This window comes from Lactuca virosa, chromosome 7, assembly GCF_052849685.1.
Source record: "Lactuca virosa cultivar CGN04683 chromosome 7, Lactuca_virosa_CGN04683_v6, whole genome shotgun sequence".
In the NCBI taxonomy this organism is placed as follows: Eukaryota; Viridiplantae; Streptophyta; class Magnoliopsida; order Asterales; family Asteraceae; genus Lactuca; species Lactuca virosa.
The window spans coordinates 69085117-69100684 of NC_136432.1; the positions used below are offsets into that span (position 1 = coordinate 69085117).

At 33.5% G+C, this 15568-nt stretch overlaps 1 protein-coding gene across 2 annotated transcripts; it reads right to left on the bottom strand.

Annotated features, from left to right (window-relative positions):
* Positions 1–726: 726 nt before the first annotated feature.
* LOC145125328 (ADP-ribosylation factor GTPase-activating protein AGD12-like) lies at positions 727–5300 on the bottom strand. 2 transcript variants are annotated; one of them, XM_079060799.1, is made up of 9 exons: positions 5187–5300; positions 4714–4782; positions 4350–4431; positions 3325–3400; positions 2279–2442; positions 1980–2109; positions 1738–1854; positions 1197–1292; positions 727–1031 (listed from the first exon to the last, which is right to left on the bottom strand). In XM_079060799.1, the coding sequence occupies exons 2-9, from the start codon at positions 4721–4723 to the stop codon at positions 753–755; spliced, it is 954 nt and encodes a 317-aa protein (XP_078916925.1). In that variant the 5' UTR covers positions 4724–4782; positions 5187–5300; the 3' UTR covers positions 727–752. The 2 variants fall into 2 exon arrangements, with proteins under 2 accessions (XP_078916925.1, XP_078916924.1); XM_079060798.1 differs by having other exon boundaries at positions 4714–4787.
* Between the last annotated feature and the right edge of the window lie 10268 nt (positions 5301–15568).

Sequence of the window (15568 nt, forward strand, 5' to 3'; positions counted from 1 at the left end):
TGGTATTTATATAAGATATAAGTGGGCTGGTATTATGGATAAAGAAATATAAGTGTGTTATCATCTGCAAATGAAATGTAAATAGCTATTATTACAGGTTGCATATAGCGATTACCAAAAGAAAATATATAAATACATTTATTAGTATAAAAATTGAAGGAAATTGCTATTCTTGTAGAAATAAAATACTTTGCGTATATTGGTGAAACAAGTATAATCCATTGCTAGTCGACAATTTGTCTTAGTTATTTATTTTATTTTATTTTTAGAAAAAGTGAAAAACAAATATATGATAAATTCGGACTTAATAGCTAGAATGGTTGAAAACTATTTAAAAGAGGGGATAGATGAATTATATAACTATGACTTAGCAAGCAATCCCCTATATTAATTAAGGCTTTAACATAATTTTCTGGGAAAAAAAAATTCAGCAACCTCCTGGTTGCCCACACCACACCACTTCACAGTAAAGCATAACATAATGTGAAATGTAAATTAGTCGGTACCCACACAGAGTCCAATCTATATTGAGATTAAAATGTCCATATTGCAGCTACTGAGACTCGAACTCTTAAGTGTATGTCCTACATAAGGAGTTATTTGTAATATACATACTTGAATAAAAAGAAATGCCAAAATAGTGCACCATGTCATTCTTTTTAGGTACTCATACAACCAAAACATTTATTAAAAATATAGATATGAATGAAATAACAAAAGAACAACTATACACTCACACAAAAAGGCACCTATTATGAAGGTGACATCCACTCAATCTCAAGATATATTATCCCAGACTCTACATTCTGCAGCTGAAGTGATACCTCTTGTTTTATTTTTCCATCAACTATATTTACAATGCTATCTTCCAATAGTGCATTGTCATGTGATTTCAACCATTTCCCAATTTGCATGTCCCCAAACTGTGACGCATCTCCATATGCCTGGGCAGATGTTAGCATTGGCATAATGTCGATTTCTGCTTCCCCCATTATGTCATCAGCAGAGAATGTATCGTAGTCGAAAACTTGCTTCACTCAAAAACAAATCCCCATCAAAATAAAAATAAAAAAAAAAGTAGAACACAGGTTGGCCTTGACAGTGACAACTTGTTATGTCCAGTCATGTGGGGCCACTATAATGTATTCTTAAAAAAATGAAATGAAATATAGAAAATTATAAGAGCATTTCGTTACCAATTTAATGGGCCCATAATCTGGAGGGATGGAAATCATTAGCTCCTCGTTCCAAATTGGATTCAAGTTGCTTTTTTGTATAGTTGTTTGGACCCTCTAATAACATGAACACCCAATTCCAGCGGAAAAAGTAAGATACCATGAACAAAACAACATCACAATTAAATTTAGAACCAGATTTTGGTTTAATACAACAATAGTGAACCATTTAAAAACTATATTATCAAGAAAATGCGACAATCATATACCTACATATTTGTGTATATACATTTTACAAATGATTTAGTGTTACTGTTTTTTGTCGAGTTTTACCAATATAATATGTAAATGATTTAGTATTGTCGTATTATACGAATACGTTTAGTACTTTTACCAATATACTTACTTGAGATAAATCAAAAAGTACATTTCTATATGAAAAAATAATTGTTATGGTAGTACATACCATGGATGGAAATCCTGGATCCGCCATGGTTAGTTGAAGCTATTTATATAAAAAAATAAAAAATAAAATAAAATAAGTAGAAACAAAGAGACTGACCTGCTCTCCTAGTGAAAGGACAACATAAGGATCACTTGATAGCATATCACGAACTGCAAGATTCGCACCTTGAAGAATTGTGAACTTCAAGAGTCCGATAGCTCCTTCCATGCATTCCTATATATGATCATTTTTGGAGTTAGATAAACAAAAAGATTTTTTATGTAAAAAAGGTTATTCCCACACTGTAAATTGGGTACACCGTGACCCTTAAAATGATGAAGGAAGTGTTGTGCACTTACAGGTTTTGGTATTGAAGTTGGAGCCGAACTTGTAGCTTGAGCAGGCGTATTTTCGGGCAGACTTCTAGGAGCACTATTTGATGAGATCTTCAAACCCGGTTTCAAGAAGTCTTGAAGCTCATATTTGGACCTAAGAGGTAAATGGAAACCACCAAAACCTTTAGGGCTGTTTGGTTCATATCTTGATTTCTTCTTTTTGTAAACAATTGACTAATATGTTGCGGATGATTTTTGACATGTTTCCATTTTGATTAAATTCCGAAATATTATCTATTTGACTTTTTATTTATGAAATATACCTGATAAACTTTGTACGTTGCTCATGACTAGCATCCGGGCCAGGTTTAGAAACTCCTTCAGGAATATGAGCCTCATAGATTGAATTTACAGCACTATTTCCTCCAACTTCAACCATAGCCTCAACTTCTTCATCAGTCCATTCATCTAATGTCACCGATAAAACCTGAACAATAACAATAACAGTAGTAGAATTATATGATCAAGAAACAACCCCCCTCCCCCTAGATTTCAAGTAATATCAAACTAGTCCTTCAACTATAAGTTGATAATTATAAGCCCTTTGAGTTTCAACTTTAGTTGAATTATAGAATGAAGTATCCAAAAAGTACAACAAAAAAATCCCCTCAACCATAAGAAAATGACTTTGTTTGATGTGTTTATTACAGCATCCAAGTTTCATTTCTTCAGATTACAACCTTGTACTTTTCAAACTCCATCTATTATAGCAATGTCATCCAACTACAAAGTAATTTTCACTAGTATATTTGGGTAGATTTTTCAAGGTATAATATCCAAATAAAAAGCAAGATTAGAAGTACAATACTATAACCGATAGAGTTTTAAAATTGTATAGTTGTAATAGGAAGAAATGAAAGTAGGATGCTATGAAACACAATAGATGAGCCCATTGGCAGAACTTAGGGCATCCGCAATCTATTGAACTCTATAGAGTTCAATGGATTTCCACATCATCCATTAAACATTTATACAATACCACCCACAACCCATTAAACACCTATTCAATCCTAATCACCATTTTATTTCTTCTATTGAACCATTCAATGATCATTCAACTCTTCCATTCAACTCTACTCCATGTCATCACCCACACTCCATTCAACTCTTATTCAATCCTAGTCATCACTTTATCCAACTCTTATACTATTTGCATTGTGGATGCTCTTAGTTGAATAATTAAAACCTTAAGGATGCATTTGTTATACGGGATGAGGATGAGAAGGGCATATATGTCTTTTGCATAGATGAGAGAGAACATCAAAAAATTATTGAGAAGTAATGAGAAAGAGCATCACAAAGCACCTACATTTGAAACACCTGCACTTAGAGTTCTGTGACAACCACAACATTTCAAGCATATAAACACTCCAATGGTGGGTGACCTGAGATTCAAAATCAAAACATTTTACACTGTGATTCCGTGATAAAGGAATACGTACATAAATGGAAAATTATTTACCTATAAGAAAAAAGAATTACACCAAACAATAAATACAGAACAATAAAGTTCAGCAAAATCCTTGCATGGAATATTCATTCTATTGAGATCATTCTTATCTCATTTTCTTTTACATTTTACATGTGCTTTTTAAGTATTAATGTGAATTCAACTTGTTTTGTGAAATATATTTATGTAATAAGCATTTAATTACAGAATCAACATTTATTCAGAAATGACAGGATCATCATATATCTGTAATAATCCACTAGATGATTATTTCCTAGGATGGTCTATGGCATTGTATTATATATATTTGTTCAATCTTCATCAATAAGTAAGAAAGTACTTCATGATAGTATTCATCAAACACCAAAAAAATTGTGATTTAGAGTGTGGTTAAAGATGCTCTTAGAAATCAACTACATTGTATCTTTAAAGAACCCTAGCCATCAAGAAAGAGTTTTGTGGTGGTTTTAGCTTCCTGTTGATCAAGAAAATCTAGCTTATTCAAGGTGTTCAATATCCAAATTTGTAAACATCATAACCAAGAGACATAAGTTATAAAGGTACATGCTTTATGTGTTTTTCTTTGATTTTATGTGTTCTTTGCATGGATTATGGATTTTGATCATTTTCTTATTCTACTATGTTGCATATAAAATCGTTTTATATCGCATCTCTACACTAAGAACCCTTTTCAAACACTTTATCTTCAGATTTTGATCATTTTCTTATTCTACTATCTTGCAGTTATTAAAGTACCTAAAAGGCACTTTAAATCTATCTTAAACTTACCCACATAGTTCTGAGGAAATTTTATATCACAGAAATGTAAAAACATATCCATGAAGCTATAAAAAATAAAAGGATAAATGATTGGTAGAACTTACGCCCATTTAGGGTCGGGCGCACCACAATCAGCACAAGTATGATTATCACTTTGCTGTAGTAGTTCTTTTAATTTTTTCTTACCTGCAAAATCAAGATGTGTTCCTCAATCTATCATGCCAAAAAATTGGGTTCCTAAGCACTAGCCTTTTAACAAATTTTTCAGTATATATGTTCCATCCTACAAGAGACTTTTCCAGTCATTCGTCACCAAGGAACCAGTAAAAAAATCCAAAGGGAATTCAGAGTCAAGCAAATGGTCCCATTGGTGACTTTTCAAATTGCAGATATGATACATATGATATATGGAATACATATATAAAACTATATAAGGTGATGAAAGTTGAAAAGAGTGTATGATCATACCAGAACTCATTGGTCTGCTTGCTAGCCACAATCATTAACCACAACTTTCACTTCTCAAAACAGACGGCCCTTTGCTAAATGAAAATTTCAAAAAGAAGAACATACAACGAAATTAAACAAGTTTCATAGTTCATTAAATCAGAAAACAAATTCATCATTTCATTTTTAGAATATAAGCATTACACGATCGAAATATAACCTTTTCTTCTTGAGGTCAATATCAAAATACAACTCGATCAAAACAAACTTATACGGCGAACAAGCTAAAAACATAATTCTAATTATGACTCCCAGGATCAATAGGAATACACAATGAAACATAAAGAGAAAACGGTTTTGAGAGCAATCACGATAGATAATAGGGTAGGTTATCAAGAAGATTAAAGAAATGCAAACGGACGGAATTGTGATGAGCATGCATCTAATTGTATGTAAATGATTGATGGATCTGATGATAATGGTTGAAATTTTACCTGTTTAATGTGAGCGTTCCATGAGAGAGGGAGATGGTGTAGGAAGAAATCAAGCTCGTGAACGAACGAGGAGAAGGTGGGTGTTTGTGAAACGATTATTTGGTTTCGAAGGAATATGGTACATAACGACGTTGTTTCTATTTTATTTGGTTTTGAAGGTTTTGGCCATTCCGTGAAAGCAAAATGTGGGTTCGTATATTTTTATCCACATCCCCTTAATTTATTTTTCTGTATTTTAGAGACCAAATGATATAATGGAAAATTAACTACTATAAATGTTTTTGAATATGTTTTATTCGACAAAAAATAACCAATTTTTTTCGTTTTTGTAAAATGATCACAATGTCGGGAACAATGTATTTCAGAGTTAAGTCTGAAATTCAGTTCCGGAATAGTTTTTTAATTTTAATGTAAATTAATGATTGGTCATTTGTAGTGTATTTATTTTTGTGTTTAACTATGGTTAATTAGTCCTTGAAATTTATATGGCTTTAAAAAACTATAATTCAAAAACATATAAAATGAAATTATATGAAAACCTTTAAATAAATTGCAAAAAGTAGTAATTATATAAACTTAAATATGTGTAAATAATAATATAACATTCAAATGAACCCCTATTTTTTCTTTGTACCGCATATAATTTCCGCAAATCGCATTCGATATGACTTGGCCCAAGTTGGAACCTTCTATCCTCACAGATTTGTCAACGATCGACCTCTTTAAGAACTAATATAAGAACACACTACAATCCCCTTTATCATTAGACTGTTGTTGTACATCTTTGTCCTTCGTATGAAACTCTCAAGAGAGCTTACATCAGTGGGTCTCGTACCCCCAATAATTGATACTCACTATAGGTTTTTTTAATGTAAATTAATGATTGGTCATTTGTAGTGTATTTATTTTTGTGTTTAACTATGGTTAATTAGTCGTTAAAATTTATATGGCTTTAGAAAACTATAATTCAAAAACATCTAAAATGAAATTATATGAAAACCTTTAAATAGATTGCAAAAAGTAGTAATTACATAAACTTAAATATGTGTAAATAATAATATAACATTCAAATGAACCCCTATTTTTTCTTTGTACCCCATATAATTTTCGCAAATCGCATTTGATATGACTTGGCCCAAGTTGGAACCTTCTATCATCACAGATTTGTCATTTGTCAGAGATCGACCTCTTTAAGAACTAACATAAGAACACACTACAATCTCCTTTATCATTAGACTGTTGTTGTACATCTCTGTCCTTCAGAATGATAAGTATGAAACTCTCAAAAGAGATTACATCATTGGGTCTCGTACCCCCAATAATTGATACTCACTATAGGTTTTTTTAATGTAAATTAATGATCGGTCATTTGTAGTGTATTTATTTTTGTGTTTAACTATGGTTAATTAGTCGTTAAAATTTATATGGCTTTAAAAAACTATAATTCAAAAACATATAAAATGAAATTATATGAAAACCTTTTAATAGATTGCAAAAAGTAGTAATTACATAAACTTAAATATGTGTAAATAATAATATAACATTCAAATGAACCCCTATTTTTTCTTTGTACCCCATATAATTTCCGCAAATCGCATTTGATATGACTTGACCCAAGTTGGAACCTTCTATCCTCAAAGAATTGTCAGCGATCGACCTCTTTAAGAACTAACATAAGAACACACTACAATCCCCTTTATCACTAGACTGTTGTTGTACATCTTTGTCCTTCAGAATGATAAGTATGAAACTCTCAAGAGAGATTACATCAGTGGGTCTCGTACCCCCAATATATGATACTCACTATGAGTTTGTGGATACAGGCTCGCATAGCTATAAAACCAAGATGTAGATTCTGAAAATGTTGACATCCCAATAAGTATTATATATAGCTAATGTGAATGTTTGGAAATCCAAAACTCCCAAAAACCAGTTGACCTGCAATATATTAATAAGGATATATAGATACACAAAAGGTTGGAATTAAGTAATCATTAGATAACATTTTCTTATAAGTGATAATTACTCATGAATGAAATTGAAATAGAATTCTATCATATCACACTCAGACCAAGTTGTGTAAATGGATCCATCAGCCATGTCATGACACTCCTACATATATGTGCCAAAAGATGTCGGTACAAATGTCCACCGAGCATCATCTGGCATTTGCTCTATCAATAAGGAAATCCATAACACCATGTGTTTTCAATCAACACATGTATACAATAAAGTAAGTAACATAACTGAATGTTTAGTGTGTAATGATCACATACGTATATAACTTACATCATATTCCAACCAACCCACATCAATGTACATATATATGTGATAGGTTTTCTAGGTTACAAAATTTTTAATCAACATCATATGCACAGCGGAATTTACATAAAACTATTTATGGGCACATGCAACCTAGAGATCTATGGCTTTTCTCATAATAACAACATACTTTGAAAAACCTAAACTAACATATGTATATGAAACATCCCAAAAATCATAGAAATTTAAAATATTCAAAAACAACTCATTTCATCCATAAAGTGTTTACAAATCCATTGTTTCAAAAGTATTATCCGAAATTAGAGTTTTCCCAAGACCTAACAACATAAAAACAGGAAGATGTGCACGATCACGCCTTCGCTTTGCCACGATCATCTGAAGTACCTGAAACAATAAACTGAAACTGTAAGCCAAAGCTTAGTGAGTTCCCCCATGGTACCAACACACAAGCATATAACAACATATATTGGGTCCACGGCTAACAAACTGGATTACCCCTGAGCTCATGGTATGAGTCTGGTTTTCCCTTTAGGCCCACAGCTCATATTTGGCTTGCTTTCGAGCCCACAACATAAGTCTGGCTTGCCCTACAGGCCCACAGCTTATGTCTGGCTTGCTCCCGGGTTTGTTGGCTACCGCACAAAGCAGTACTACCTCAACCTAACTATACTATGTCGACATATACATAAAATATTACATATATCCAGCAACAGATAAACATATAACCAGTCAGCAGACAATCAGGCAAATCTACAGATCACTACCGCATACTACATCCTATATACCAGGACACAGCTCTAACAGATCACTACATCATAGAAACATCCTCTAAACCAGGATACATAACTAATAGGTCGGCATTGGTGCCTTCGACCCACGGGTACATTGAGGAAAAACTCACCTCTCAGTCTGAAATGATCGTTGAACAGAACGCAGCTCCGAATGTCAGCTCAACTTGTCACCTATACACCAAATAATGACCAATCTCAAAAACCACTCAAAATACCCAAAATATCCTTACGTCAACCTGGTCAAAGGTCAAAGTCAACAACCCAGTCGAGTCACCTAGCCGAGTACGATGGGTGTTCCCAGCTGAACGTAGGGTGTACTTGATGGGTTATGAGCATAACTACAACATATGTGTTCATGCAACCCTAATTGCTTTAAATCTATTTTTTTCACTAGTTGAACATGCAAATTGAATACCAAAACAAAACCCTAGATCTAGCATATATAAATCAAAATCTACATATAATTAGGGTTTAGAAGTTTACCTCACTTGTTATATAGTAATAACAAGAACACCTTGAAGATCCTTGACTCTTGAAAGCTTAGTGCCTCAAATGTTGCACCTCTAATGGCTTACAAACACCACTAGCAATAGGATGAGAATAGAGATGAGGGATGCTATTAGAAATTCGGCTAGGGTTTACAAATGTAAGCATTCACCGAAAATCATAGGTGGTGGGGTTCTTTATATAGTTGTGGGCTACTAGGGTTTTCTGGAGGAAACCCTAATTTCCTGCTTAAGGCTTAAGCAGCCCATAGGCTCCTCACCTAGATGCCTTGGACGAAACCTATAAGGCCTCCCTATGGTTTTCGTCCACTCCCATATGAGGAATCCAATAGCCCAGTTTCACAACTATCAATGATTTGCAAAACAGCCCCTGTTCTTTTAATCAGTTCCTTTAATCCCAAAATTAATTCCAAATTAATTTCTGATTAAATACTAATTAAATAACATGATTTCTAATTAATATATTATTTTCATAATACATTAATAAATCAATTTAGTATTCCAAATAATAAATTCAACCTCTCTCTCCAAAAGTCATCATGTCAAGTTGCTAGAGTGAAGGCAACCCAAAAGGACCATGCTACTATCAAATCAAGTACATACCAATTATAGTTATGGGCTTAGACACTTAATCCAACAGTCTCCCACTTGGATAAGTCTAATAACTATGATTGCAAGTATGACCTCAAAATTTGACCAGCAATCGTAGCTTTCAAAAGTCGTTGTCGAACTCTGACCTAGTCAGTTATGTGTCCTTTAGATAAGGGATCAAATATTCCTCCATTCTACAAGATATCGTATGGACATGAGAAATGGATTATAATCAATCTCTCTGTCCAAAGTTTGTTTCCCGATTTCTGATTTATGACGACTGATATCAGACTACTAATTGAACACATCAATTCAGTCCAGGCTTAGCCAAGCGCTTGAGATGTCATCATCAAATCATCAAGGGGCCCACAGATATCGCTTTTCCCCGTTAGGGCAAATGGAATGGATAAACTTTGACTCATATGCTTGCACTATTCACTCATCAAAACACGTACAACAATACGTTTTATTACATCAAGTTACTGATGCGTTTACGTATTATCAATGCACAACTGGCTCGTAAAAAACAACTCATATGTCTATGTTTCAAGAATATAAGATATTATCGTCTCAAAATTACTCATGATAAAATCCATGAAGTAATTCTCTGAGCGTGGGTTAATCCAATACTCAAATCTCCATTTCAGAAGTACTTGTGAATGTTGCAGCAAACCATTGCTATGTCTAAACCCTTAGACAATCTACAACCCAATTCACGACAGTCTTAATTCACTACTTACTTCCAAAGTATGATCGATTGTGGATGTTTTTGAATAATCCAATTATTCGGGAAGTAAAACATGCGAAGTGAAACACAATAATAACCAAATAAAATATGGTCTCAAAACTATTCAATATAAATAAAACACTTATTACTTAATCACCATATTAATTAGACTTTATTAATTGTATAATGTTTCGATTAATCAACCAAACACTTGAATTAAACATCAATCATGCCATGTAATAGACATGCATACTATGTCTCTTTGTGGTCCTTCCTTTGTGAATAGATCAATTGGACATGATTCCAATGATGCTCATATCACAATTCCAAATTCTTATTACAAGTGTAAGAATTCCAAATTCTTGTCACCACTAAATGTGTTAGAGTCCAACCTTACATGCAATATCCTTTTGTGATGACGTGGCGTAAAAGTCACAAAGACTTTGCCAACGATGTCACAAAATGCTCCATTGAATTTTGTTTCTTAAAACAATTTAATGGTAATGAAGTATCAAATTCAAGGTAACTCCTTGAACACCTTCTGTGCATTAAAGTTTCTAACTCACATTCAGATTCCAATCACCAACTCCCATTATGGAAACATTTCCATATTCCCATATGACTATCAATTCTGATGAAGAATTATCCCAATTGAACCATGTCAGTATGGTCCGTCTAAATGCTATACTTCCAACTGTCCATAAGCAACCAATCTTCAGTGAACTTCAGATTGTCCTTTAACAATTGTTCAACAACTCTAATCATATCCAGTTCCAATCCTTTTCCCTTCTTAATGCCCTACGCATTTGGAAAATTTTGAACAAGCGAAGACTATAGCATATGCGATCAATCCTATATCTGAAGCATATGAGATTCAATACATAATGTCTTGCATAAAGACTTGATACCTGATCAGTCTTTTTCTATAATATTTCCATATATAGAATTTCCTATGTTGAATCATTTCAACACGATATTCATATATGTTCATGACTAAGTTCCATTTAAATCCTTCAATATAAACTTTTATATTTGAAATGAAGTATAAGTGCTCTCTCCCCTATTACTTTTTATAACGAAACAATTTTCAAATATAACAATTTGCAAATTGAAAACTTTGTTTCCTATAAATAGCTTTGCCAACTTGCAATACTTAGCATAACAATCATGCTCCCACTAGCATAATAATTATACGCTTGCTAGCATAACAATTATGCTCCCATTAGCATAACACTTATGCTCCCACTAGCATTGACATGTATCCAGAAATCAACTGGACTTCCAGAAAATCAATGTTCTTGACTTTCTTACTAAAGTTTAGATTTCTAATATGTGGTGTTTCGATAAGTCTTTATCTAGACTTCTCAAGCTCCTACACCTTTCATTAGATAGCATATGTGTGTGTTTAAACCTTTTCTGAACTTATAACAATAATTCTTGAACGTTCAAACTATTTGTGACAACCCGAAATTTCTATCTTGTAAAGCCTTTCAATTCAATCAAAGGTCAGACTAGTTTATGTTACCTTTTAGCCTTGCTAAGGGTTATTCTAGAAGTTTTTAAGCCTTGTGCCCATAGGACTTAATGTTATGAATTGTGAGTAAGGAATTTATGATTTTCAAATTGAGCCAAGTTCATCCATCAAGGGATGTTTACGGCCCAAAGTGGGTTTACGACCGTAAACCCAAGCTTGACCATAAACCCCTTTCTACTAGTATATATTTCCTTCATTATTCTTCATTCCTCACATCTTCAAGTCAAGAAAACTCATTTCTCTCTCAAGTATCATCAAGAACACTTCCATTTCTCTTCTATGTTGTAAGTGATTCTTCCATTCTTTCTTGATATCCTTCTTATTCAAGTGAAACCCTATGATTTCATCCATGAATTCATCTCTTTTGGGTTTAGATCTTCAAATCACCAAGAACACCAAGAACACACACTTGTTATTTGGGTCGTAATCACCCTATAAGCTTCCAAAACGTAAGTATCTCTTCCATATACTTGTTATTCATTAGAAGCTCTTGATTTCCAACCAAGAATCAACCATTTTATGCATGAACTCAATAGTTTACAGCCGTAAACCCTTCATGTGGCCGTAAACCCTTCTTAGTTCATGAGGTGGGTGTAAACCCTTCATGTGTGGCCGCAAACACTTATAGTGTGGCCGTGAACACCCTTTCATACAATCATATGTGATTGTAACACTTCATTCTAAGTGTTTCCTAGTACCTAAGGTTGTTCCCTTACATGATTAGTTGTTATATACACTGATTGTATGCCTATATATGTGATTATATGTCTGATAGGATCCAATTGTACTTCGGGACTTCATTTGTGATCTCAAGCATCCCATATCTATCTTTCATTCGAATCACTCAATGCAGGTGAGTTCATACCCCTAACTTATCTTTTAATGATTTTAACTGCTTTTATGGGGGGAATACAAGTAGAAAACAATATAGTTATAATATCAATCACATGTGATTTATAACTATCAAACAAGAGGATTTCTTATACTTTAAAACTGTATTATCAAACAAACTATTTCAAATCATTTTATCAACTGACATCAAGTCATCAATAACCATTCAAATGGTTAAAACTCTTTTATATAATAAACTCTTTATCGTTTTACAAAACTCTTTTAAACTTATAAATTGTCAAAATCATGTCTATATAGATATAGTTATATAAACAAGGTTGAAAGGGCTTAGGACTGATAACTCGCTTTATTTCATGTTCCTTGTTTGGTTGTGGACTTAGGGTATCGGTTTTTTGTCCGAATGTTGTTTGAATCTTAGTTATATATTATGTATATGTATATAGATATAAAAGTACCTTCAATCAGTTCAATACCTTTGGGTAGCAAAGGTGTACAAACATGATCAGTCATTCAATAACAGAGCTTACTAGTAAACTATAATAGGTATAGTTTAGGAAGTTACTACTTACTATTTCTAGAACAATGAAACTTACATGAGTCAGTTCATACATGAGTTAGTTCAAAACATACAATAACTAGAACAGGAAGAAACATAAAATAACTAGAACAGGAAGAAACATACAATAACTAGAACAGGAAGAAACATACAATAACTAGAACAAGAAGAAACATACAATAACTAGAACAGGAAGGAACATATAATAACAAGAACAGAAAGGAACGTACATCCTTTTACAAGAACAAGATAACATTAATGTGAAACCACTACTTCACGTCTTAGCAATATACTTGTTAGGTCGCGTTTTGTAACCAGAGTCTCCTGGAGGGAGAGCGGGCATTGTGTGTATAGATCTATACGGGACTGATAATCCCGCATCCCGACTGTTCGCTACAGTTTGGCCGGCAGGCCAAGGGGTGACAAATGTCACATCAGTTTCGACGCCAGCAGGTCGTTGTGTTAAACACTCGTCAATCAGTATGGTTATAACCACATCACATTTTAACCTTAATTAAACAAATTGGTTTTAAGGTAGTTAGTGCTTCAGTAGTTACTTATTACAACATTACTGTACACTTTTATTTTCCCCTTTTACATTCATATAGTGATCTTCTCACATAAAAGGTAATGTAAACTATTTTCTGGTAATAATAGTCATATACTTGGGAAAACACTCACTTTTACAAAAAGAACAAACATACAGAACAGTCGGGTCTTGGTAGAAGACTACTCTCCATTTTTAGTAGAAAATATAGGATTTTCTAGGAAGTATACAAACATTACATCAAACATTTACAAACTTAAATACTTATGAACTCACCAACTTAAATGCTAATCTACGCTTTAAAAATAACTTGTATTCTCAGGTCACCAGTAGACAGGTACACTGGACTAGATTTTTTTTGAAAAGATGAGTCTTGAACATGCTCCGTCTTCTACGCATTTAAGCTGTCTACTGGTGACCTGAGAATACAAGTTATTTTGAAAGCGTAGATCTGCATTTAAGCTGGTGAGTTCATAAGTATTTTAGTGTCAAATGTTTGTATAAGTTCGAAGAAAAAATGTTTGTAAGTGTTTGATGTAAAGTTTGTAAATGTTTGATGTAAATTTTGTACACTTCCTAGAAAATCCTATATTTTCTACTAAAAATGGAGAGTAGTCTTCTACCAAGACCCGACTGTTCTGTATGTTTGTTCTTTTTGTAAAAGTGAGTGTTTTCCCAAGTATATGACTATTATTACCAGAAAATAGTTTACATTACCTTTTATGTGAGAAGATCAATATATGAATGTAAAAGGGGAAAATGAAAGTGTACAGTAATGTTGTAATAAGTAACTACTGAAGCACTAACTACCTTAAAACCAATTTGTTTAATTAAGGTTAAAATGTGATGTGGTTATAACCATACTGATTGACGAGTGTTTAACACGACGACCTGCTGGCGTTGAAACTGATGTGACATTTGTCACCCCTTGGCCTGCCGGCCAAACTGTAGCGAACAATCGGGATGCGGGATTGTCAGTCTCGTATAGATCTATACACGTAATGCCCGCTCTCCCTCCAGGAGACTCTGGTTACAAAACGCGACCTAACAAGTATATTGCTAAGCCGTGAAGTAGTGGTTTCACATTAATGTTATCTTGTTCTTGTAAAAGGATGTACGTTCCTTTCTGTTCATGTTATTGTATGTTCCTTCCTGTTCTAGTTATTGTATGTTTCTTCCTGTTCTAGTTATTGTATGTTTATTCCTGTTGTAGTTATTGTACATTATGATACTGTACATGACGTCCTCAGCCCCCGAATGTTTCCGCCATTCTGTTTTGGGGGTGTGACACTATTTCTTGCCATTTCTCACAATTCGAACTATGAAAAGGAATGCCATAATCATATACGAATTTGAGAATGCAATTATCACAACTGCTAACCATAATGATATCAATTCAGATTTAAAATCTACTAGCGAAAGTGTTTCCTCATAATCATTTTCATGAATTACAGCGAAAACTTTTGCCACCTAGATTTTATGGTGTATGTGTTCCTATCCATGTGAATTTATTAATTCCAACCTACAATCGTAAGATAAGGTTGAGGAAAAAACAAATTTAGGTTTCATGGACTGAACTTTGCTTATTCTTAATTTCTCGCCTTCTGGTAGCACAAGGGCCTACCAATGCTTCCAAGTTGTCAAGCAGCTCACTTCCATTGACCAATGTACTCTCACTGACCAATGTGCCCTGCCTATTGCAATCAAATGAGAACATATAAAACTCACATGCATAGTCAACTTTAATGGAAGGTGCACAAAAACAAGAATGTGTCAACTTAACACGACAGGTTATCAACCTCAGATCGTGCGCTAGTGATAACTAAAAGGTTTATTCTTGATTGATTCCTGAAACTATTCAAGATCATTAAGACTCCCACTGACACCTTGACATATAACTTTTTCTGTTAAGGAACATTCCTTGACAAGCAAAACCAAACAATCAAAGGGTAGAATGGGTTCTTATCAAGAAAACACTTCATTTGATTGCTACTA